Below are 27235 nucleotides of genomic sequence, written 5' to 3' on the forward strand. Positions count from 1 at the left end.
TGGCTAAAGAGAAGAGAAACCGAGTGAGAAGGGAAGGAGAGAAGGGGCAGCTGGGATATCAGTAAAATGAGGGCTGTGCAATTGTGGGGCGAAAACAGGGTGAGGGAATAGCAGAGATGGGAACAGGGGAGTGGAGTGGGCTGGAGAGAGGCGGGGAAGAAAGACAGAGAGTAAGGGAGCAGGAAACATTAGTGGGGGAAATAGGGATGGGTCAAGGGAGGAAAGGAGGAAGAACCCACGGTGAAACAGATCAAGAAAGAACGTAGGAAATCAAACGTCGAGTAATGGTGAAGAAAGAAAGGGGTGAAGAAAGAGTAGAGAAATGCATAGAGAAGAAACAGAGAAGTAGCCCAACTTGTTGTTTTGCATTTGCTTTTTATACTTCCAAAAAGAAATTACAAAAGCGAGCAGCGATATTTGTGAACATCACCCTCTTACTCTCCGACCTTCCAGTAGCAGAGGAAAGAGACACTGTCGGGAGGCCGAGGGAGAGAAAGGGCGCTCTAGAGAGGGGACGGAGTGCCGAGTGAACGAGGAGCAGGGGAGAATGGGAGAGGAGATAAAGGGACAGTAAGGGAGAGAGGGGTGTATAAAGGTAATTTCTACTTCTCCAAATCAGAGCGTTAAAAAACATAACTACAGAGACAAGTGTGGAATTGGACTCCACTCCAGGAGCATCCGAATAGAGAGGAAGGCGTGCGCGAGCGCAGGCGGATGGAGGGTATTCCTCTGAGAGGTGAGGGGGTCTTGAGTGAGTGCGGGAGTGGTGGCTGAGACGGGAAGCCTCCTTCTGCAGTCACACGCCCCCCACGGAGCGGGCAGGAAGGGAGGAGGGGGCTGGTTGTGGGAGCCGCGGCTGTGTAACAATACGCCATCCCGTGCGCTGTGTACAGTAACAACAGTGCCGGGCGCGCTGCTTCCAGCTACAGGATCCCGTCGGATACCACAGTCTGCCGCTGCCCCGGGCAGGACCACAGCCGCGCTCCCATCGCGAAGGAGCGAGCAGGCAGCCTTGCATCCTCATCCGCACAGCAGGGACGCACCTGGGAAGCCCGTCCAGGCGCCACCACTCACATCCCCGCAGGAAGGGCTTGGAAGTTTGGTATCAGCCAGGCCGGGGAGCTGCTGGCAGCTGACAGCTGACAGGGCAGCGTGGCTGCATGTTTTCAGTTTCTCGCCTGTTCCTCTTTTCGTTGTGGTTCCTCTAAAAGGGGGCGCAGAACCCCCATCCGCCCGCCCTTCCTTCTGTCCAACTGTGGTACTGGGCATGACGGGGTGGAAGGTGCTGGTAGCCTCCTACCCACTGTCCTGACTGCCCTGGACTCCCCAGCAGCCCTCCACTGCCTACTCTGATGCTTTCTGACCCCTTCACGGACTCGTCTTCCCTGGACTCGGGATGGAGAAGCATGCCTTTGCTCTGCTGCAACTTTTAGCTTCCGTGATGTGTGGTAAGTACTTGACAGAATTGCACAGATTTTTTTTTCCGATTTTTTTTTGTTTTACTGTGTATGCGATGTTTCATGTCTGCTGTCACTTGCTTAGCCAGTGTTTTCTTACTTTACGTTCTCGTACTTGTAGTACAGGATTTGCAGTGAGACTAACAAATAGTGGCGATAGCTAATTCAGTATATTTTCTTTGGATGCTGGTAATGGGAGGTCCGTATCTACAATGAGAATAACAAAACATGTCTTGCTGCAGACTCATTCTGCCGTCTTTTCTTCTTCCTTTTCATTGTATTACTTGTAGATATGCATTTACAGTAGCAACTCTAAACACATCAGTTGACGTTGCTCATTTAGTCATGTTTTCTTCCTTTCCATTCTCGTATTTGTAGTTCTGCATTTGCAATGTGGCGTGTAAAAGAAAAAAAACACAATAAAACATGTTGGAGACCAGTAGTTTTGATTTCTTCCTGTGCATGCTGGTCTCGGACTTCTGTAGTTACCAATGGGGGTAGCTGAAGCAATCGTAAAACATGCTCCTGCTCAATAGCTCATTTAGTTCCCTGTTCTTCCTTTGGAGGCTGGTACGTGCAGTTCTGTATTTACAATGATAGCTGAAGCATCAGTAAAATGTCCGAGGTCAGTACCTCATGTACTATTTTCTTACTTTGCAGCCTGGTGCTGGCAGTCCTGTACTAATAATAGGAATAGCCCTGTACTTATAATAGCAATAGTCCTGTTTTCTCCCATTGCATTCTGGTATTGGTAGTCCTGCTTTTACAATGGGGTTTGCAAAACACACCACGGGTCTGTAACGCACCCAGTCCTTTCCCTCTTACATTCCTACATTTGTGCTACTACATCTAAGGGGAAATGCAAAATACTAGTACCGGAATGCACAGGTATAGCACCTGCCGGCGGTGTTGGGGTCCTTGAACGTGAACTGCAGCCACGTGCCACAAAGGGAGCTTCATTTTAAGAGATTGTTGTAAAAGGATTAAATGCGACCTTATTTGTTGTTTGGTGCGACCCCTGTCAGAAGGGTTAAGGCAGCAGCAGTGGCGGGCGGGCTGCTCTCCTCCATCCTGTCACACAATTCCACGGGGCTGGCTGTTTTCCTGTTTACATAAACGACGCCTAATTTATCACAGACCGATGCGAATAACCTGCCCTGGCTGAGGTCTTGCTATAACAATGGCCAACAAAGGCGACTGTTGCAACTGCAATAACATTTACTGACCTTAAAAATATATTGTCATTTTTGAAAGACCACAGACAAGCTTCTTGATACATTAGGTCATAGACATTCCAGGTACACAAGGCGTACCAATCAAAGGTTCAGCAGGCACAGTGGCACCATGTCCACGTGTGTGTGGCAGTGTGTAGCCCAGTTATGACCGTCTCTACTGCCCACAGATGAATTAGAAAAGCGTGTGTGTGAGGCAGTGTGTAGCCCAGTTATAACCGTCTCTACTGCCCACAGATGAATTAGAAAAGCCCAGTTGCATCGAGCCTTACGGAACCCTTGCTATACTGCTGTATTGTAGGCATTGGAACGGAAATGTGTCAAATTTTGACATAGCCTAGCATTTCCCCACAAAAGGCCAATGGGATGCGTTCGAGCCTCCCGTGGAATTCCCTCTACCTAGGACTAAAATCACACATCTCTAGCGAGCAAAGACGCCCACGCGCTCTCTTCGTAATTAATTCTATTATAGCGAGCTGTGGGTCTCCCTGGAATGCGGAATAATTGATTAGGATTGTAGCAGTCGCGCCCCCTCGCCTGACTCCTTGCACAGCAAGCCGTGAGAGCTAATTACGCTTGTATTTGCGGCAAACCGCAAAGTATTGGTCGAGGGCAACTCAAATACTGCCGAGGCCCCTCTCTGCTTCAAGAAGACCCTCCCACCCCCCACGCATGAACGTTCGCCTCGTGAGGACCGGGCTCTGTCATTTCGAAGGCTCGTGAAGGGTACTAAGCGCTATATACATGCAGTTGCAATTACAGTCAGAAGCAGTACGTGACAGCTTCGCGGCCTCGCAAGCGCGGGGTCACAGGCCAGAGCCCGCGTGACAGACACCTCTGTGGATCTGTCCCCAGCAGGTCTGCTCGTGACAGCGACCATACGCTTGTTCGCCGCTCATTGGCCGACTGCACGCGTGCGGCCACTTTCACGTTTTGCTATTGGTGGGAATTAGAAACAGCGGGAAAAATAGAAGTGACAGGTGTGCCAGCATTGTCGAAATTACCCGAAACTCGCGATAGACTAAGAGTGGCTGAGCGCGAGACGTGAAAGCATCACCAGAGGAGAGGGGCAGACAAGTCGCCGACTGACTCGAAAGTGGCCCCAGCTCTGCAATCAACGTGCTATTATAGTTGCGTACTCCTTGTGTGCTTGTACTCAGGTCGGGATATTCACCGTTTTCCATTGCTTAAACCAAAGTCCGTGAGCCTGGTGTTGTTCATTAAAACGTTCTTAGTTGAATGTGACAGAACTGTCACTTGGTGACCACCTCTCTCCAGGTCATTACACACGTCTCTCCCTTCCTGGACTTTTCCCAATAAATCATTGATTTCAGGTGTTAGTTTAATTAGTGCAATGGTAGCAAAACAAGACTACAACACCCACAATTCACTATTCGATCACACAAAAGTCCAGGACTGGAAACAGTATCAGTCAGTCAATACACAGTATCACCTGAAGGGAGTGGGGTACGGTGTACCCTCACACTGTTCAGCAGGGCAGATAGTAGAATGTAACTTTCCCTAGTGAAATGCAACATAAAAAGAAAGAGAACTTCTGTTTTACAAAAAGGGTTAATAGAACAATGTCATTCTGTTGCCACATAATTATGGATTTACTGCACATGCATAAAATCCACCATCTGCAGCATAATATGTGATAAAACCTTAAAATAATGCTGCCATAGAATGTGTTGTGTCGCAGCATAAGTTGTCTTTTCTTGGCCCATAATTCAAATCGGCCTCCCCACATAAATTTCTCCTTCATTGCTCCATCTTTCATGCAGCTCTCAGAATAAGGAGACACAAGAGCTCTTATGACCAGGAGCCATGTCCATCAACAGCTTTAAACAATTCCTGTCATGTCTAATCTTTTGTAGCTTTTCTATAGTGGAGTCGTTTAAGAATCATAAACGTTTAATCTATTATGCCCCCACCCACCCACACGTTATTCAGCTTCGAGCATCCTCATATAGTGTTTTATCCTGAATATGCAAAATCTAACATAGCTTGTAGGCTGCACCATTTAGGTTTTGCCAGACAACTCACCTAAAAATGCAATTGCATATCCTCCTGGTATTGGAATATGTGTTTGTTAGTAAAAGGTGTGGTGTCAAGTGAGCTCGGGTACCCAGGCTTACCATCAAAATATAAATCCGTCTTTTCGTGGCATGGAGGCAGAACACCGGTCCCAACAATTTGCCTGGCTAGAGAAATAAGAATAAATGCAGATAGAACATTTACATCACACGTGATGAATAAAATCAAGTCGCAGGAGACAGCAGGGCCAATGTGTGTTTGCTTTGCAAATTTCAACACTGCTTGTGTTAACATAAAGGACATTATAACGCAAATCATGGAATATAATATCCAGCAACTCAATTAAAAGCAATCCCTGATTTAAACCTCAGTGCCTAATTAAAACAAAAAGGAAAACCATCAGCTAGGGAAACGCCAAAAATCCAGACCGTGAATTGTGTCCGCAACACCTGCTGAACCTGTTAGCTTTTTATAAGCAATTTAACAGGTTACAAAGAGAAACATCTCTGTTCTATCAGAACAAAGAAAGGCCAAGAAAAGCTTTATTGGCAAAGAAATCGAGAAAGTTCAAGAGTTCCATTTCTTTCTGCGGATCATTTTGCTAAATTTGTGCTAAAATCCACAACCAAGGAAACGACAATGAAATGATTTATAGCTTCAAACTGATAACTGAGGGAACGTGGTGATCTCCTAGGCTATGCGGCTCCAATAGCACTGCCCTGTAATGGGAATTTGTGGCTAAATTGTCCAGCAGACAGTGAGAAAACCTTACATGTTGACAACATCAGTCCCATTAGAAACGAGTCAATTGATTGCGTTTGTTTGGAAAGACATTCCAGTAATAGCCTGCCTCGAGAAGTTATCAGGTCAGCAGTGAACAAGGGTCTGGCACTGACAAAGGGTGTAAGGAAACAGCAACACCAGCACGCTGGAGACGAGTTGGCAGAATGTTATGACTTTAGCACTTTTAGCAGAGTATTCTGAACCTCCCTTTGAACCGAAGGTGCTGCAAATACACTTGGAAATAAATAGGTATCTCAGGCGAGGCTGGCGCAAGGGGATTTGGGAAAAACACCCTACAGGTCTATGGGACTGGGGAAACCTAACTCAGGGGTGGTCACTGCCTGCTCTATGCCAAAAGGACCAACAAATATGTCATAAAATGTAATTCTGGAATTGTGTAAAGTTAAGAAAGCTCCAAGGTGAGCAATTGTTCTGCTTAAGCCAACACGCTTAGAGTGTAAAAAACATAGAAAAATAAAAAACCTCCAACTGAAGCTTTTACAAGATTCCATTTTTAATTGTCTCGTGTATTCCCACATGCTACTGCCAAGCTCACTGAGCCTAGAGAAACATCTTTGAGGTCCAATAAGGCCAAGATATCATGGGTGTGTGTATGTTTGCACGCAGAACGGACATGTGTAGTTCATGCTTGACTGTTTCTTCAAGTGAGTAAACAAAGTAAGAAACCGAAGAATGTAATGCCGCCTAAATCAGTGAAATGCCGCCTAAATCAGTTTCCAGAGGGGAGTTGGCTGAAGCCTTTCCATCTATCACTTTTTAATACATAGTTTTTATACAGTAGAGAATACCTTTGTTTTTCTGTTACTGGGCATGCACACATGGGAATGCTCTACCATATGTTAATACACGGATGAAGTTGGATACATTCAGTTAGAGAAAGTTACTTTTATGTGATTGTATAACTTATAGAATTTAGAATACCAAATGCTATGTATTGAGTCTGAGTCCAGAACAGGCTCTCAAGTAAATATAAAATGTGCAAGTGAATAGAGTGTGACGCACACACACACACACAAACACACACACACATATATATATATATATATATATATATATATATATATATATATATATATATATATATAATTATGTATCATACTGTAAATTGTAGTGCCTCAATTGTTTTGATTTAAAAAATAAATCCCCTCTCTGAGAAGCACACGTCTTCAAGTGAACCTAGGCTTGTCTTAAGTGGCTGAGGAATTTGGCAAACGTGTGCATGTTCTCGCTTGCAGGTGAACCTTTTCTGAGACAGAGTGCACATTTCTTTTGGAATCTCAATTTTGTTATCAAGATTAGCATGTTTTAATACATTGTCATTGTCCAGTCTGTTTTTGCTTTATGTTGCATTTGTGATGAACACGTTAATGAGTGCGCCTGATATATTCCCATACTCGTTGGATAGGGACATATTGTTGCGCTTATTGTTTAGTTTTATTAAATCTGTAGGGACTATTGTTGCTCCTGTCTGAGACATCAACAGGCATCAAATCCACAGTCTGGTCTGACAGCTTAGTGGACTAACTCACCACTGCCAGGATCTGTGACTGACCGCAGTGAGGCAAGTTCACTCAGCCTTTATCCTCCTGAGGTCAGTAAAATGAGTACCACTGTGATGGGTGACAGTAATCACCCGCTGTGATTAGAAAAATATGTCTGTCGTGTGAATGCGCCTTCTAAAAATACACAGTATATTTTGTTACCTTTACGAGCTCTGAGTGGAGCCCAGCGCTGGCATTTAATAGGGCAGATGAGTGTGCTGAGGGGATGTAGAGCTGCATTGCCTCACTCTTCTTTGGAGCAGTGGTTCAGGTTAGGGGCTTCTTTATGCAGCTGGACTCTTGGTGAGGTGATGAGGGTCCGCAGCACCTTGGCCTTTGAGGCACCATGGGTGCAGCTCACACTTTGCCTAGAATGTCAAAATACCAAGTTTTGTACCTCGACCTACAAAATATTGAATCCAGAATATCGACCACCACTTTATCTGTAAGGAAAGTATATGAAGGGCAGTATAAATTCACTATCATCAACTATCGGGGCAGAAGATCCATGTTAATGAAATCCTGGGATTGGTTCAGGGACATAAGCCACTAGAGTTAAGTGCACAAGTGAGGTTCGAGTGAGTTAAGGTAGCCATAAAGCCTGTAGGTGAACCATAAACCGGGGAGAAATAGCTGCACAAGAGGAAAGCTAGAGATGGTGACTCAGATCAGAATCATCTTTATTAAGCTGTCACCAGCCATAAAAGCAATACAAAACAAGTGCAAAATAGCAATAAAATACATATAGCATCGTATAAAAGCTATCTGATAAAATGCATAAAATTGTGCTAAATACATCAAACTGCGAATGCAGAATATGAATTAATCTAAAATGAGAGGTTGACTCAATAGGACCAGCGGTGTCTAGCAGTTAGGCTAGATGGGACTTGGAGTTCATATCAACAACCTATACCTACTTACCTTCATGTACTCACACCTAGGGAAGGGTCCCAGTCCTGTTCTTGTGAATACATTTTATATTACCTTGAGCAGTTGGGGCTGGGCGTTTGTGGCCATCAGGCTCAAAATGGTCTTCAGCTGCAGAATTGGCTTCGGTGGAGCCCTACGGCTTGCCCTAAATTGGCTCTTTTCCTATTGTGAAGCGCTCTGACGCCTTCGGGTAAAGTCCGCGCTATATAAAAATGCATACATAAATAAATAAAATAAATTTCAATATGGCGACTACCTCTTCTGACCGGCCCAGAGTCCACTTTTTAGTTCAGGTTGCTGGAGCAGTGGTCGACAGCGCCGATGAAAAAATGTCGACCTTCTAACTAGTGAATTAATCAACAGTTTATTAAAACAACAGGTCTGGTTATCGTGGGGTGTATGCACGGTGAGACGGTAGGAGGTTGCCTTGCCACCAGTGGTCAATATCCTTATACGTTGTGAGACTTCTTTTAACGCCGCACTTCAGCAATATTCTGTATGGCACCTTTTCTGGATCCTGATATGATCGTGATCCCACAGGGTCATGTGTTCCTTTCAACAGGTTCACACCTTGTCCCCAATACCAGCATAATACTGGCCCTCACCAGCACCTGCCCCCTTCATCCTCTGATACCGGTAGTAGTTGGACATCACCTCAAAGATGACAATCAATCTCTTTTCACAGCTCAAAGGAGTTGTGCACTTGTATCAGGCATACATCCGATCTTCATATAAAGGCTGGCTTTTAAACGAAAACATTTGTAAAACGGACATTATCTATGACTGCTGCGCCTCGTGTATGCGTTAGGCAGTTTAAGTATGTACAGGCATCTGTGAAATGAATCACCTTCGCTCGGCTGAATGGGGTGTAAGCCAACTGCTCGATGCACTCACGTGCTTTCGTGAACCAAAAGTTATTGTTCTCTTCAAAATGTCTGCGTCAGTGGGAAGGCCCACGGTTGCAAGAGTTATCCATCTTGTCAAGTATATTGGACAATGTGGACGTCAAACAGTGGAAACAAGCCAGGATGTGGTTTGTGTGTTTGTTTCCTTTGTTTTAAAGGACGCATGGGGTAGACTGAACGTTAAAAACAGCGTTTACCCGCAGCACTACGTGTGGTAATTCATTTCTTTGAGGTAAAGGGCTTCCCTTTTTTCTGTGAAGAGTGCATATATCTATCAGGCTCGGGCATGGTGTGATGGGAGATTGTTATGAGGGCAGAACTCCTGTAGATGGCAGCAAAAAGCGCGGCATGCTCTTTAGAAATAGCATTCGGTGCTTGTATTATTATAGGGGTATCCCAGATGCTCCACAAGGCAAGCTCATTTTGTACTATTATCTACAGTGCTTGAAATGCATTAAACCGCCTTTTCTCTGGTGAAAGTGATTACCCATATGGACTTTACAATTGGTGCGTGGGAGATTGCCTGTGAGGAGAAAGGGAGGAAAATGAGTATTGCAACAATATAACGTGAAGCGGCTCGCATGGCAACTAACAATATGGCAAATCCATGTATTTTATTTATTTTCTTTACATGTAGAAGGAAAACAGACAAAAACCCGGGTTTGCGCACTGTTTCTGTGAAGCTAAAGACACGTAGGTGAATATAAATTCCCCGTGATCCCCTGCTGCGTAGTTGTAACCTTATATTAATTCTGCTGTCGAATCCTAACACTGTTTTACCTATACCGCTCCGGTAGCTCATACCATGGGGTGCTGAAATCAATGGTATATGTGTACACTTGCATTCTGGCAGTGAGGCGGCACCGTGCACAAGCACCATAAATTTGGGGTGCCAAGCCTGCTTCCACCCTTTTCCACCCAGACTCTCGGTCACTCTCATTCTGTAGCACGCTAATCTGCGGGGCCCACACAACTGACCTTGATGTATACATCCCTGAGGACCCTCAAGAAGGAGACATACAAAGTTGTATTCCATGGAACTCATAATTGAATTTACAACAATATGGTTAACATTTCCTCTTTCCATGAGAGCAATGCATGAGTTCCCAGTTCTGTCCTTCTTCCTCTAATCTTCCAGGTACCTGTTTACAGCTTTGTGTGGGGGGGGGGGGGGGGGGGGGGGGAGGGAGGGGGAGAGGGGGAAGGCAAGGTGGGGGGGGGGGGGATATGGGGTAAGGATTGGTGACTTACAGAAGCCAGTCGAGTTACATAGCGTTTTATGGTTGAAGTGCCACTGAATAATATGATGTATTGCTGGATGTTGTAGTTTGAGTAAGACGGTGTGATGTGGCTGGAGTGTTGTATACTTTAAGATGATATGCTGTTGCTTTGTGTGGCACGACGTGGTGTGCATATTGTTGTTGTACTATCTGGTGTTATATGATGTGGTATAATGTTCTGTGGTGCAGTATGGTATGATGTGGAGTTCTGTATGATGAAGTGTGATTTGAGGTCGTTTTGTATGATGCAATATAACGTTATGTTGTATGGTATAAGGTGGGGTACTTCGTAGTATAGTGTGATGTGACGTGTTTTGTTCTTTTGGATGATGTGATTTTGGATAGTGGTATGTCGTTCTATAATGAGAGATAGTGTGGTTTTGTGTGGTGTGTTTTAGATGCTTTGAAGTCTTATGGTCCGGTATAGAATGAGGTGATAGTAAGTGCTGCGGTGTTAGGTTCTTTTGAAAGGTGTCTTTTGCATCGAATGGTATTGCATGTGTATGGTATAAGTTTGATGGGAAAGTATGATGGGCTGTTAAGGGGTATGTTGCTGCATGGTCTTTTGTGTTGCGATGTTCAATGACATGATGGAGTGGTGTATGAGAAAATGAGGCATGATCTATTGCATGACGTTTTCTGTATGTTCTGGAGTTCAATACTGAGATTGGTGTGGTGAGAACGTTTTCGGTTTTGGATTTGTAGCATGGCCTGGTGTAGAAATGTATGTTGTATGGGTGGTGTAATATAATGAGGTTTTGTATTGTGTGTTATGGTGTGGTGCTTAGTCTGGTATGATGTAATGTAGGGCCCGATTCACAGAACTAACTTAAGACAAAACCCTAAACTTACTACCATTTTGGTATTCACAGAAGGCACTTACTCATTTTGGTATTCACAGAAGGCACTTACTCATTTCGGTATTCACAGAAGTTAGGAGTCCTAACTTTAGGACTCCTAAATGCCTTCTGTGAATACCGAAATTCTTAATGTTAGGATTTTTCTCAGTTTAGGAGTAGTAAAGTTAGGACTCCTAACTTTAGGACTCCTAAATGCCTTCTGTGAATACCGAAAGTCTTAAAGTTAGGAATTTTCTCAGTTTAGGAGTAGTAAAGTTAGGACTCCTAACTTTAGGACTCCTAAATGCCTTCTGTGAATACCGAAAGTCTTAGAGTTAGGGTTTTTCTCAGTTTAGGAGTAGTAAAGTTAGGACTCCTAACTTTAGAACTCCTAAACTGAGAAAAATTCTAACTTTAAGACTTTCGGTATTCACAGAAGGCATTTAGGAGTCCTAAAGTTAGGACTCCTAACTTCTGTGAATACCAAAATGAGTAAGCACCTTCTATGAATACCAAAATGGTACTAAGTATAGGATTTTGTCTTAAGTTAGTTCTGTGAATCGGGCCCCACGTATTGTATGGTGTTGTATGGTATAATGTGATACAGTACCTGTAACTGACTTACTATGATGTAGTACGGTGCTGAATGGTATAACATGATGTGGTATGGTTTGTTTTGTGGTAATCAAAATATACTGAGGGAACTCTTACTAATTAAAGATGCTACCCAATCTTGTGGATACATGTGATACATGTGAAATTTGTTGTTATAGAAGGGTACTAGGGCTACAAAATACCACTGAGAATGTTTTTTATTGATTATGAGAATATGGAGTTTTGTAATTCAAAGTACTTTAATGGGATTACCTTTTTATTTGATGACACAAAACACTGATTATATTTTTTGTATCTCGGTGTCATAAGGTTTGCATGTGTTTTTAAACTACTGATACAATTAGGTAAGTAAAAATGAACATTGAATCTGTGTAGAATAAGAAGAGTGCATTTAATTAACAACTAGAAATGTTTAGCATCTGACTTTTTGCATCATGGTTTGGAGGTTATGACCTTAGTGAGATATAACAGTGCATCATTTATCAATTCAGTGAAGGCAAAATATGTGTGGGAGATGGCCATGAGTTCTTCTCTTTTTTCATTTATCATAGGAAGAATAAGAGTCATAAATATGTGGAATATTTTTGCTCTGGGTGGTAGAAATATATCTAGTATAGTTTCATAGAATACCCTAACCTAATTATTCATCATGAACTGATTTTCTGGCTGCTACTCAGTTTTTCTTCAGGGAATCTTCATTATTAATCATAAGCATTGAATTGTCCATTCCAAGTGTGGAATCCTGGAGCACTTTTTAGGGTGAACCTAGGCAGCGAGCATGCGCTGTCTGCAAGCCCTACTGTATTCAGTAAAGGATTTTACTCCCACCTTCTGCTTACCATTGGTTCAGTCCAGTGTCGCTCTTCTTTGCTGCCTCGTAACTGGTTTAGGCAGCAATACGTCACTACCAATTTTCACAGAGGAGCACCGGCCAAGTACAGTGTCCTTATGCCTGCATTCTTCATCTGTTGTTTGGGAGAACTGTTTTTTGTTTGTAGCTGTTGCTTTCACTGCGTCCAGTCGCCATCTTATTTCAGTGTGAGGTTTTGTAATTGTTGATTTCACTGCATCCAGCCGCCATCTCTCAGCTCCTGTTTCCGGCACACCACGACTTCGGCTGCAGCCACTTTGCTTTCTCCCCGTCTCTGATTAAAATCATTCAGGCTCAAGTAAGACTTCAGAGCAAATTAAAAAATTTAAAAAATGCTCTATTGCACTGTGCCCGATTCTGAAAGCAAACTTAATATTTTCTTTACTAATCTTTGCAAGGATATCCATGCTGATTGTTCACTCAGAGGTGACTTTTCAAAACGGAATCTAATTGTCTCAGAGCATGTGCCTCCCCTGTTTAAAAAAATTGACTTTTTTCTATACACACGGGTGCCTTAATTTCTTTTAATTTATATGCAGATAAATATCTATGTGTTTTTTTAAATTGATTATTTTCTTTCAGACTGAGCTGCAATCTATGGGGCATTCTTACTAGCTGTCTTAGGTTGTCTCTTAGGTACAGTTTTTAACTCCGGTTTAGTGACTCTTTGTTCTATAGCAGCATTTGTCAGGATTGACCAACATTAAAATAAAATGCAACGTTTCTAATATGCATTTGTATTCAAAAGTACATTCGCAATTTTCCTTCTGGATTGATTAGGATGCAGTCTTATCTATGGAAGCCTCAATGAGAACTTATGCAAAAGCCCTCATATCAATAAATGAAAGATGTTTTCCCAAGGTAACATAAGCATGTATTATGAACAACAACGTTATTCCAACATACATATTTGGTAGTTGATCTGTAAAATACCTCTGTTTTCTGTCAGCCGGTCTTAGAATGCACCACATACAGGAGTTTAACTCACAGACTGTACTGTTTCCTAAAAACACAGCGCATCTCCTTCACCCGTCTCAGGAACCAGCACCCCCTCCGTCAACACTGCTTCCTCCTCCTCACCACCCCTTCCAGGTTACCGCTTTCCCATCCCAAATCCCCCCCGTCGCTGCTTCTCGTACTGGTTTGTTCTTTAGTTTCACCCACTTTCTGTTACCCACTGACAGTTTTGTGTCCATTCACTTTCTTCTAGCGCTCAGTTCTCTGTCTTCCAGCTATCCCTCCTCCCCTTGCTCCTTTAGCTGTAAGTGCCTTCCACGGGGTATGTCTCAGCCGTTGTTGTTACATGGTTTGTTGTGTGCTCTAATGCTTAATTTATGTAATCTGTCAATTAAGTATCATTCTAACATATGCGCAATATGCCCAGAAGGTGTCCTCTATCCCAGGTACTGCTTTCGATGTCACAAATTGCGTCTAATTAATTTTGCATGCAGATTACATGATGTTTTGTATGGCTTTGTTTTAATATGTTTTGGGAGGCTTGCCTTTGTTTTTGTGACACTTATGCATAATGTTTTGGACAGCTTTGTGTCTGCAAGGTTCTGAAGGTTGCCACTGTTTTTGTGAAGAGCTTGGTTCGGTTGCAGCGCTCTCTCCGTGCAGCGCCACACAATTAAGTGCCACGCAATTCAACACAACTGCACACCACATAATTCCACTGCGCAAAACATTTCAACATCTTGTAATTCCAGACAACAATATTCAACTCTACATCCTTCCACTACATAACACATAATCACAAACCATCAAATTCAACTCCACAAACTTCCACTCCGCTCCATGACACAATTCCACTTCACATAATACCACTCCATGGAACATAATTCCATTACACTCCACACACCAAAATTCAACTCCAGATAATTCCACTACACATAATTACACTCCAACCTCCATAATTGCACTTCACACCACACAATTACTCTCCACATATATCCACTCAGCTCCAAAACACATAATTACCATCAACAAAATGTAACTCAGCCACATGCCCTGTATTTACACTCCACATAATTCCACACCATGCCACACCACACAATTCAATGCCACACAATTCTATACCACACAACATAGACTCCACTCTATAACACATAATCACACTCCATGTAAATCAACTCCGTGCCACATAACAACACTCCACACAACACAATTCAACTCCACACAATCCCATTCCACTGCACAGAATTGCACTCCACAACTCATATTTTCACTGCACACCACATACATCCAATCCACACAACAGACTTTCACATCATGCCACATATGTCAACACCATGCCACATAATTTTACTCAATACATTCCCCTCCATGACACACAATACCACTACACATAAGTCCACTACACTTAATACCACATAATTACTATCCACATGATTTTGTTGCACAAGCAAGCACTGAACCGGCATTTCTCATATTGATTCACTTCAGGTCTTTCAGCACAGTTTCTTTACTACCCTAACTTAAAAAAAAAACCCAAGCCACAAACACACACTCTCCTTCACTTCTTTAGGTGTCTTGTGCATACACAAACACAGCCTCTTTACGCATCTATACAATTCTCTCCCCTTCATTCTATTTCTCATACATTCTTTCTACTACTCTATCTAGACTTCATTTACCACTTAATACACAAACTACCTATCCCTCTCAATCTTACTTTCTATCTCTCTTATCCACTCTCACCCCTATCTATTCACCATACCCCATAATGCCAGTACACAAATACACTACACACCCCACAACTCCACCCCATACAATTTCACAACTAACATTTCCAATTCAAAGCACATAATTCCACTACCAACAGCATGCATCCACTCTACTCCAAACAAAAACATATGTATAAAACAATATCATTTACAATGCCAATATTTATTTATTTATTTATTTATTTATTATTACATTTATTAAGCGCACAGCTACCCGGAGGTTTCCCGGCGCTAGAGCAAACTGAACGGTGAAAGAGGGGAGGAACATTAGTTGTTAAAAAGCCAGGTTTTTATTCCCTTACGGAATTTCAGAAAGCACGATTCCGTGCGCAAGGATTGAGGAAGAGAATTCCATAAGGATGGGGCCAACAGGGCAAACGAGCGGCCACCCATTTTGGCTCTGTTGATGCGTGGAATTACAAATTTGTTATGCGATGAGGACCTGAGTGTACGGGGGGGAACATATTGCTGAACTAGAGCAGCAAGATAGCGCGGGGCTCTATCAGTAGTGATTTTATGCATGTAGCAGAGTGCTTTAAAGTGCACTCTGCTTTCAATGCGCAACCAGTGCAAGTTACGCCTGTAATGAGTAACCGAGGATCTTGCAGGAAGGTGACAAATCAGGCGGACTGCCATATTTTGAACCACCTGGTATTTTCTGGTTACCTCTTTGGCAGCACCTAAGAGCAGGATGTTCCCATAGTCCAGGCGTGAGATGACAAGGGCCTGGACGACGGTCCTCAAGGTGTCTGTGGGCAGCATCCATGTGATCTTTCTCAGCCACCTGATGATGGTAGTGCAGGTGGCCGCAACTTTCACAACGTGGTGTTTGAAAGTAAGTTGGTTATCGAAGATCACACCGAGATTGCGAGCAGACACTGATGGAGTGGGTAGAGGACCCATCTCCTGAGGCCAATGGTGTGGGCCCCAGAGAGAGGTGTCGGGGCCAAACAGGAGCAGCTCTGTTTTATCCCCGTTGAGCTTCAATTTGTGCTTCAACATCCAGTCCGATATATGCTTTAGTCCAATTTGGAGTGAGGAAGAAGGGAGGTTTTTATTAGTAGAAAGTGAATAGATGACTTGAGTGTCATCAGCGTAGGAATAAATTGTGAGGCCCGCCTGTTCGGCCAGAAACGCAAGAGGCCTTACGTACAGATTGAAGAAAAGGGGACTGAGGATAGAACCCTGGGGGACACCGTGAGAGGAAGGGAGGGTGGATGATGCAGAAGTGGAAGAAAAAACCTGAAACGTGCGATCAGACAAAAAGTTGGCAATCCAGGCCAGGGCGGTACCACCAACACCAACTGCCTCCAGGGTGGATAATAAGATGGAATGGGAGACGGTGTCAAAAGCGGCACTCAAGTCAAGCAAGATGAGTGCCACCGTCTCGCCATTATCCACTTGGCGTCTGATGGTTTCTGACACGCCAAGGAGAGTAGTTTCCGTGGAGAAACCAGCCCTGAACCCGGATTGAGAGCCATGAAGAAAATTGGTGGATTCAACAAAAGAACTAAGTAAAGAATTAACATGTTTCTCCAAAATCTTGGAGAAGCAAGAAAGCAATGAAATAGGGCGAAAGTTGGAAGGATTGTTGGGATCAGCGTTGGCCTTCTTTAATAGTGGTACCACCATAGCGTGCTTCCATTCATTCGGGACAGTCGCTTCTACCAAAGAGGCGTTGAGGACATCCAAAATAATATGGAGTGGAACTGGGTCAAGGGAGCACAGAACTTGAGGGGGAAGAGGGTCAAGGGGAGAGCCAGATTTGATGTCCTGGAGGTACTTTTTTAGAAGCGCAGGGGAAATGAGATCCCAAGAAAGCAGTTGGGAAGTGGTAGGCAGGGAACAGGGAGGAATATCCAGGGGAGGGTAGTCGGGATTTTGAGCGACGTGAGAAGGGGAGGCAGAAGTGGAATTAAAAATGGCATAGATTTTATCTATCTTTTCACGGAAAAAGTTGGCTAGAGCGTTACACTGTGCAGTGTCTAGACAGGGGTCTTTAGGAACTGTGGAAGCACCTGAGAGCTCCTTAACGATTTTAAACAGGGCCTTGTTTTGAGCCGTAAGTATGGTGTTGTTGGCAAAGTTAGCTCTAGCAATGTCACATGCCGCGTGGTAGGATTTAAGAGCGGACCTGTAGTTAGCTTTGTGCTCAGGGTTATACTTTGCACGCCATATACGTTCTAGTTTTTTGCAGTTGGATTTTTCAAGGCGTAAAGAGTCATTAAACCAGGGAGCCGGGGGGTGATGAATTTGAGATTTATTTTTTTGGGTAGGGAGGCAGGAATCCAGAGCTGTAGTTAGCCATGATGTAATGGCGGGTAGCTCTTTGATCGTTATGTTGGAAACTGACGGGGTAGAGTTGGCCAGAAAAGAATTTAATCTGTCTAGGTCTAGACGTTTCCAGTTCCTGCTAGCTTTATGGGGAAGGTCTGGCCTGGGAGTGTCAGCTACACATGTTTTAATAGAAAAATTAACTAAGAAATGATCTGACCAGAGAACAGGGGTGGAAGATTGGTAGGAAATGCTCGTCAGATTGGAAATGATGGGGTCTAAGAGGTTACCGGCCTTATGAGTAGGGTCGGAATTAAGGAGATGCAGGTCAAGAGCTTCAAGATCCTGTAAAAGGCGTTTAGCAGTGGCACATAAGACAGAATTAAAATGAATGTTTAAATCCCCAACAATAGTAAAATTAGTGGATTGTGCTAAAAAAGGAGCAATGAGTTCGGGAAGTGCAGCAGCCCAACCGCTCGCTGACCCCGGTGGACGGTAAATCAGGATACCTGTTAAGGTAAATTGGGGGGAAAGAGTTAATTTAAACAGGCCCGCCTCACAGTTAGGGAAGTCAAGGTCTTCCCATTTACAGGAGAACTCTCTTTTGAAAATAACAGCAATTCCTCCACCGTCTTTAAGCGCTCGGTTTCTCCCAACGTAGGTATAATCATTGGGGAGAGCCATGGCGATATCCGGGCCAGAGCTATCATTAAGCCATGTTTCGGTCACAAACAAGGCAGCGGGACGATCTGACTCCAGGAGGTCGAAGATGTCTCTCTTATGTTTAGAGAGCGACCTACTGTTAATGCTAATGAAGGACAGGTCTGATGAGGAATTGTGTGAGGTGGGACGTACAGTACGCACAGGGGAGGGTAAGTTCCAGAACGAGGACGACATACTGTCGGTGCTTGATTCGAGGGAGTCCAGGGCCAGGGAGCAGTGGGAGCAAACAATGGGAGCAATTTGACAGTTTAAAACGGTATTCGAGGGGCAGAGTGATCCCCGCAGCAGCAGGAGAGCGGATCGAGAGTAAGAAAGAGAAATCTGAGCAGAACGGCTAGGCCCTGGGCCCGTACCGGCGCGGACGGGCGCAGACGGGCAGGACTTTGGCACGACTTCGGCGCGAAGTCGGCGCTCTCGCTGCGCTCGTCCGCTGCGCTTCCGCCATTGTGTCATTAAGTACACAGGAGGAGAGAGCCACTAGACCGCTCACCTGCCAATTAGCCAGCAGGGCGGAAGTGGGGATACAGGGCGGAAGTGAGTGAGCTCTCGTATGGCCACCGCCGCTGCTAACGGCACAAGCCGTGGCGGATCGGTGCCAGGAGCCGGGGACAGCGAGATTCAAGTACAAAGATACAGGTATGAGTACAGGACGTTGCGCCAAGGGAGGCGATCAAAATACAAACGTTGCGCCGAGATCGGCGATCAAGAACAGAATGGAGCCGGTGTGCCCATTAAAATCAGCACACTACATGCAAAGCGGTAGCGCTGAAAAGCGCTAACCACAATTGTAGAAATGCAGTATTAAAATAATAAAAAGTAGCCAGTCACACACGAAGCCAAACCAGCCTCTCTCACCACCAGCAATAGCTAAAATTCTCGTGAATGCAAAACCAATTGCATTGCAAATGCTTTTTTTTACAACATATATATTCAGCCGCGGGCCGTGGAGGGCGTTACGGTGGGGCAGGGAGGCAGGGAGGGGGAGGGGCAGGGTGGAGGGACCTAAAAACCGGCATATGGATAATTGCAGGTAAGTACACAATTTAATTAATAAAACGAAATTCGTAGCGCACACAGCATCGCATTTTGCGATGCAGTGCGCGCTACGAAATTCGTTTTAATAATTAAATTGTGTACTTACCTGCAAATATCCATATGCCGGTTTTTATGTCCCTCCACCCTGCCCCTCCCCCTCCCCGCCTCCCTGCCCCACCGTAACTCCCTCCACGGCCCGCGGCTGTATATATTACCCTTTTCTTTCCAAGGGCAATTTTTGCAATTAATCACAAAATTCTTCACAATATTTAAGAGGCTATATTGGCTAATTATCGCCATTTACTTGAAAAAAGAAGCCAATTAGAACTACAGTCACTATATTCAGTACCGTGGCAAAGAAACCTCTTTCACAAACCTTTCTTTAAAGCGAGGGTGAGAGAAAATAGGAACAGTGCAGCCTAATAGACTGCTACTTGAAAGGGTGGGGGAACTGTTAAGGAGTCAAAGCATCATGAAAGTACCAACGACATGACATCCACAGGTGACTAAAAACTATTTAGGAAGAATCTTTTTAGCACCCCACTACCCGCAGTACTCACAAGATGTTTGAAATATCTAACAGATTCCACTAGAGCAGACCCCCCCCCGTACACTCCGGGATGCATGGCTCAGGGAAAGATGCAAAGTTGAGTGCATTCCTTATTGGGCTAAATCCTAAACTTACACAGGCTTCCAATGCCAAGGAATGATAGAGGGTTTTCATGAATATAGCGAGCAAGATTCTGCTGCATCAATCAAGATTCCTGTGATGAATGCTAAGGAGGTTGTACTGAATCACTGTGACAAAATGCAAGAAAGCTTTGCTGCCAACCATTGACTCGACAGCAAGGTTTACCCAAGGGTTAACACAATTGCAAGAGTTCAAAATAAATGGTATAGATGATACTTCAAATAAGTTTTAATCAATGATTGTTAGAAATAGGGTCTCTAGTTGGCAGAGGTATGCACCTTGTCCATGCAGGAACCACAATCCTAATCAGTTAAGTGTACACACTAAAAGTTTACATGTGCTCATCGTGTGGTAGCTTGGCACAGAGCAGTCAGGGTAAACTAAAGAGGCAATTTGTAAAGTATTTGTGCACACACATAGAGTATCACAGTAAAAACACCACAGAAGTACTCCACGCCATTTTAGAAAAATAGCCAATATTTATCTGAGTAACCCAATATTTATCTGAGTAAAACAAGACTAAAACAACAAAAATCCATCATACATAAGTCAAGATGTGTGTTTTGCAAGATTAAATCAAAATGCAGTGCTTAGAAATTAATATCTCCAACTGGGGCTATTTGGTCACGCTTGACCGGGGTAAATCCAAAAGTTGTCAGATTGTGATGGAATGCAGGCCATTTACAGGAGTCACGCAGACCGCTGACAGTAGCTTGGAAGAGTTGAAAAACAGAAGGGATGCATCACTGACGACGGCAACGTGGCAATTCCGAAGTCTGGCAACGTAGTTGATGCGTCGATGTCAAGAGCGTTGTGCACCACCGTCAATTTCGAACTGCTGGGCTGTAAGCGCTGTGTTGGTGTGAAGCCACGCAGAGCTGGGAATGCATCAGAGTTGGGGACGGTGTGTTGCAGACATCAGCAATGCAGTGTCTGAGATTTGCGCAGCAGCAGTGATTCGGAGGCGTTGCGCCGGCAAAGTCAGGGCTGCATTGCAAGTCGAGGTCTTTGCGTCACGCAGTCGGCAGCGGTGACCATGGCTTCGGTGCAGGCAGCAGTGATGCGTCTATCGCAGGGAATGCACAATCCTGAAAGACTTGCAGCACCAACCATTAACTTCCAAGGGCCCTGGACTGGATGTGGCACCACTTGGCAGAGCAGGACTCCCAGCAAAGGAGCCAAGGTGTTAGTAGCAAGAGGCAGGTGAAGTCTTTGATATCCCTGAGACTTCAGAAACAGGAGGCAAGCCCGACATGCTCTTGGAGGACCCTTAGAGATGCAGGGTGTGAAGAGTCAAGTCCAGTCATCTCACTCCAAGGTAAGAAGCAGCAGGCAGCAGGCTAACACAACAAAGCAAGCAGCAAAGTGTTAGTCCCTCCTGGCAGCACAACCGCTCTTCTTCCTTATAGAATGTCAGGGGTCCAGTACTCATACTCATTTTTGGGCTTTGAAGTAGGGCTACTTCAAAGAAAGGTCTTTGCAGTGCATAAGACCCTGCCTTTTCCTGCCTTGGCTCCAGACACACTACAGGAGAGTGTGCAACTCTTTGTCGGGAGACAGGCACAGCCCTAGTAATAAAGGGCTCCTTTGAAGGGAGTGCTGCCAGTGTCTATGAGCAATGTTCATGTTTAATCTGGCACTCCAGTGGTCAAAGTTTCTCGTACAGTTTAGAAGTGTAATTATTATGCTTTATCTATAATTGTACTTTATGGGTCAGTTTCACAAACATTCCTTCTGGACCAAGTTTGGGGATGTAGTAAAAATCTCAGATTTTTAAATGAGCTGCCGTACAACATAGTCATAAAACTTTGACCTAGAAATGCCCCAAGAATCTTTGAATGTTTAAGTACAGTTTGCATATGCACTGGACGCTTCCATGTTTGCACCACAAGAAAATGTGATGCACAGTAGTTGGTGTACATTTGAGACATCTTATTTGGTGAAGAAGACATTTCTATGCCTCGTGTCCTTTGTTTTGCCCAACACAGCATTTCCCATGTTCCCTTCCAGAAAATGGAATGGGTAAGAATTAGCTACACTGCCTGTGATGCCGACCTTGGTTTGTGAAGGTCACACACAAGCAGCAAACTCAACAGAACAACCTTTCCATAAACCCGCTGTGCTTTCTAGAGAATGCTTGCTTCTTACGGAATGTCTTATTATTATACTGGAATGTATAGTGGATTCAGCCAAAATCTACAAATAAAAAAAAAGCAAACAGAAATTATTCCAAAGTCAATATTCTGAACAGGAAACATGATTTGAAGAGGGCTCACACAGAGCACTGTACTTGTTTCCCTAATATTATTTTCGATGCTGAAGTGTTTATGCAAACTCATGCCGCCATGCTCCACAGGTGGGAACCAGATCACTTCCTGTGTTGAATGATGAGCTAAACTGTGGTCATGGGTTGAAATGTGCTTAGCAAGAAGGAGTTTGAAGGTTCTTGGCGAGAATCAAAGGTTAAGAAAACGAGGAGGATTTGTAAGAGGAAGATGAGAGACAAGGAGGCTGGCCAGATTAATTTTATTTTTAAGTTTTATATGCTGCAGGCTGGACCCCAAATATTGAGGTTGTATTTCCTCATATTGCATACAGAAATATTGTCTTATATAAAGAAAGTGTCCCAAATATCGTTTTAAAAAATACTGTCCGATTTTATGTTGATTTTCTCTTATTAACTCCATTGCGGTAAACAATATTTAGAACTAGATATTTCCGTCAGGCAATGCTCTTACAACGATTTCCTGCGACTCTATGTTGTGATGCAGGAAGCATGTAACTGTTCTTAGCGAAACAAGTTGCTTAGTGGTCTTGCACTCTTTTTTTGAAAATCTTATACTCTCGGCTAGGGAAACCACACTAACGACTGCTGCTCATGTCTCACTGGACTACAAGTGCCAGCTCTCCACATTTGGTAACATCTGGTACAGTCTGATTGATAAAGTGAACAAGATGGCACCTGCCAGTGTTTATTTCGAAATAAGTTATGGTTCCTCCATTGCATAAATATATATGTAGCCCAAATCTCCTTATATGACCCCCATTCCCAAAAATTGGGGTTGGGGGTGGTGATATTTCTAAACAAGGTAAGGGAATGGGGGACAGCTAGACAAATCCTCACCCGCTTGCTGGACATTGTATGATTGCCCAGAGCCTTTCTGGTCCCACCAACTATTCATCTGCCATTCCTTGTGCGTAAATCCTGGTTGAGTACCAGAAGAGTCAGGTTCCCCAGCTCATATGCCTTAAGCCTCTCCCAGTAACATCTGACTCGTTGTAGGGGTGAGTGGGAATTCACCAGGTGATAGATTCAATTAAGTCTTGTCATCATCTGGTGGCAGGTACTGGGCTGCAAGCTTGCATATTCGCTCCAGTGAGGCGGGAATGGATCACCCATCTCCACGGTCTTCCATTCAGCTGTATATTTGGTGTCCGAATGCTGTCAGGGATTGGAGATTGTCACCGAACGTGGTACCAGCATCCAGTGGTGGGCGCTGAACCATGGACCTCAAGCACCATCTCTGTTGTGAGGTGAGGGAGCCCCTCCACTAAAAGCTAGGGTAGCTGCATGAAATGCTCCCCTTTTCCATGCAGCTCTTCCTGGAGGCAAGGGGTTCAGCTCAGATTTTGATGTCTGTTGGTGGACGCATAGGACACCAGCAGTGGGTTAAGCTGATGAAGAGCTCTGTTCTCTCTATAGATATCCAAAACATATGAGGAACACGTGGAAATGAAGATAAGGTTTAGTTTCGAAGAAGCAACACCAAACCTTTCACACCTGTCTAAAATCAATAAGTTTCATGTGTAAAAGCATCTGCAGAATTTACGTACACAAAGTAATATGGAGAGGTGTGCAGAGAGGCAATCTGGCCACATTAGAAACACCCAGAGTGAGAAACGAGCGTGCAAGTGACATGGTGACCAGGTAAGTATATGAGAGGAAGACTTCCAAGAAAGCATGTACTATTGAGAGGAAGACTGAAAAGTGCGAGGAGTAGGGAATCCATGTGCTGAACCCTAATGTTTTCCGCTATTTTGGCCCCACATTCTGCCTTCAATTAATATTCCAGCTCTGCCTGCACCCTTTTCAATCAGAACACAATTATTCATTCTTATTGGAACTTTTTGTAAGCTTTCTAAAAGCAAATCGTGGTATTGTTTAAGATACCAATCTTTCTTTACCATGCATCCCCTTTTGCCAGTTCTGAGCTGCCACTCCCTTCAACCCTTCACTTAAATGAACTAAATGAGAATGTGTAAGGAAACATTTTGGGCACGAGCATAGAAGTAAGAATTGCAGACAAGTATGAAAGGTTGTGTGTCCCAAATGTATTCTCGTGTCTGAAAATTACTGTGCTGGGCAGCAGCAAAAGTAGAAAGCAACTAACGATAGAGAAACGTGTCTTGGAGGACACTAACCTGGAATATATTTGAGTCGATTTATAGCATGGTTATAAAAATGTATGAAATGGTTTTAAATATCCCTTTACAAATACATTCTATTTCTCTTCTTTGTAGGCATTTTGTTAGTGTTGGGTTCATAAAGTATCTAAATGTGAACAGGTTTCGATATGTCGCTATTTCCCACGTTGTAGATTGCGTTGAATGTAACACACATTTAAATTAAAAAAGCGAACTTTATTACAAATAAGGTATAAAGAGACTTTCTTTTTTAGGAAAGCAACCAGGTTTGATCACTACATTTTTAGAAGCAAACCTTCAAGCAAGCACGATTCCACTTATTTAGTGCATAAACATGAGCATCTATTTTTTCTACTTTAGTGACGCTAAACTCTCTCTTCAGCTCACCTTTTAGTTACCAGTGGTATCACACTTAAATATTCCCCCCCCCCTGCAGAATGTGAAAAGGGACGAAAAAGTCTCCCATATCTCGCAGATATCATTCGTTTAGGCTGAATAGAGCTCCTCTGAACAGTTGGCGGCCCCTGAAGGCTTACATATAAGGGCCTCCTCGATTAAACTCAAAATATTCATATTTTACTTTTTGTATTTAACTGTGTCTGTTTGTTGTCCCTTTTTAACTGGAGCAAAAGCAGATTTTATTGATGTTTTTGAAGTGGAAACGATTTCAATAGCCAATTGAAGTCTATAAAAACACTCTGAAATAAAAAAAAAAATACGATAACTGTGTAACGGCGAATCTCAATACCAGAGCCATGCAGGAAATATGAAACTGATCTCCCTGCTGGAAGCGGTGTGACTTGAAACCATAAGAAGCGGCATGTGTTAGATGTGGAGCACTAGGAGTCAATAGAAATTGAGAGTTTGCTGTTTCATGGGAAATGCAGTTTGGGGTTTGGGCAAAGCCTCACACTATCATTTGAAACCCTGCCTTAGTTACTAAAGGCACTCATCACGAAAATGGAGCAGGCACTATCTGGCAATAACCACATTTTGGTACCAGGACAATTTCAGTTCAGGGTTTTGTCTTTTGTTGGCATCCCATGGTGACACCCGGGAACAGGCGCATGGCAGCAGCATTAGTGGAGATGGCCATCTAGACAGGACCGTGAGTTTCTCCCGTGTCCCATGGAGGTCAACAACCTCCTACTAAAGTCATAGGTAAAAGTCTGCGCCTATCACCACGTCAGCTGCAAGCTACTTGGCTCACTGACGAAGAAGGGTAAGTAAATATACTCAACAAACAACAGAAGAAGGTGACCAGGTCATGGACGGCGTGTCGACCTGATGATACCAAAGGATAACAGGGGAGTGTGTGCCAGAGAATAGAAAGAGTCACTACTAGCCAATGTGATTCCCATCTGACCACCCTCTTGGCGGAATATCATCATCTGGGAGTTGTAAATCGCCTCGAGCACCATCCACACCATAATTAGCGGTGCGGAGGTAACTGTCGATACATTGGCCATATTAGTGCTCAAAGGAATCATGCTGGTGGAGTGCAGTGCTTAAATAACCATGTGTGAAGTAAAATTGGCTACCTATGACACATAGGGAATATTTGATGTAAGGTGTCTAGGTGTCAAAAAGATAAAAACCCGCCTTGTTGTCAAGACATGGGACAACATTATGGCGATGTGAGCTGGTCAACATGTTTCAGCCGATTTGAGCATTGCTCCGGCTTTCGTCAGGACCTAAATTGACACAAATGCTACTGCAAACAAATTATACACAGACACTCAAGAATGTATCAGCGTGAAGTATAAAGTTGCTATCTGGATACTATTATATCTACCACGAACTTGGAGCCCCAATGTCCGCTGGAGACAGTGAAAGTTCTTCTCCCTGTCAACAAAACACAAAAGAAAGACATATAGAATCTAATCACTGGCATACACACAACCCCACCACCTCCCAGTAAACATACAGGAAGACACACATGCGGCAATAATTTACATCCCGCATTTCGGGAAAGCATATTAGCTACATCATTCAGAGGCATTTCCTGCAAATGATACTCACCCAGCATTGTGTGGGTGATGGCCTCACCTCGCCCGGCAACCGCTCGGGAAAACTGAGGCCCCGCTCTAGAGTGTAGAAGAAAATGGGCACAGTAAGTACCAAGTTCCACTGTGTCCTGCCAATTGGCTCTACACAATTAACCTAAAAAACGTGTGGGACATTGTGCCTCTTGTCAACCTCGCTCCCAGTATAGACCAACAATTTCATCTGATACGTAGTGACCCTTGAAATATGTATAATAACCAATTCAACCATGAGTTTACAAATAATTCATAGGTAAAGCACATGCTATTCCTACTCAGAGAAACAAAACATTATTACACGAAGAGACCACGGATACATAACCGGTCTCAATTTAAAGGGGCCGAAATGTGGACAGCCCTAAACACATACGAGGGCTGAGGACGCCCTCCAGACTCCTCCCGACTCGATTGGTTCTGCTCATGATTAAGTGAGACCTTAAGAGATAGTTTGAATGCGGCTAGACAAGGCTTACCTGTCCGTCGGTACCTCGCGCTCACATCGAGCGGAAGTGGAGGTACCGGCTGGACAATACTCGCTGTTTAAATAATGGAGCCGGTTGGGTACGTGAAGACACAGGAAGTGACGACAGCGGACAAATAGGTCCGCCCCTGGGGTCAATCCAACATATGCGTGCCCGTACTCACCCGTCCCGAAGGTACACGTAGCGTTTCAGGAAAGGAAAAGTTGTTTCTATGTTATTCTGACAACGACCGCTTAGTCGCATTTCGTCAACAGCTGTGAAACAGGAAGAGCGCCGAGCTCTCTGCGCTTGCGATCATCTGGTAATACTATCCAGTAGGGGCT

General features: G+C 44.0%; 1 protein-coding gene across 2 annotated transcripts in view; it reads left to right on the top strand.

The window, feature by feature from the left end:
* Positions 1 to 873: 873 nt before the first annotated feature.
* RAMP3 (receptor activity modifying protein 3) overlaps positions 874 to 27235 on the top strand; it is a 1128173-nt gene continuing 1101811 nt past the window's right edge. Inside the window, exon 1 of one of the 2 annotated variants that reach the window (XM_078688173.1) lies at positions 874 to 1448. In XM_078688173.1, the coding sequence (XP_078544299.1) occupies positions 1397 to 1448 (52 nt within the window). In that variant the 5' untranslated portion in view covers positions 874 to 1396. The remainder of the gene's footprint in view (positions 1449 to 27235) is intronic. The other variant, XM_078688172.1, reaches the window with a different exon arrangement.

Source organism: Lissotriton helveticus, chromosome 4_1 (assembly GCF_964261635.1).
Source record: "Lissotriton helveticus chromosome 4_1, aLisHel1.1, whole genome shotgun sequence".
NCBI lineage: Eukaryota > Metazoa > Chordata > Amphibia > Caudata > Salamandridae > Lissotriton > Lissotriton helveticus.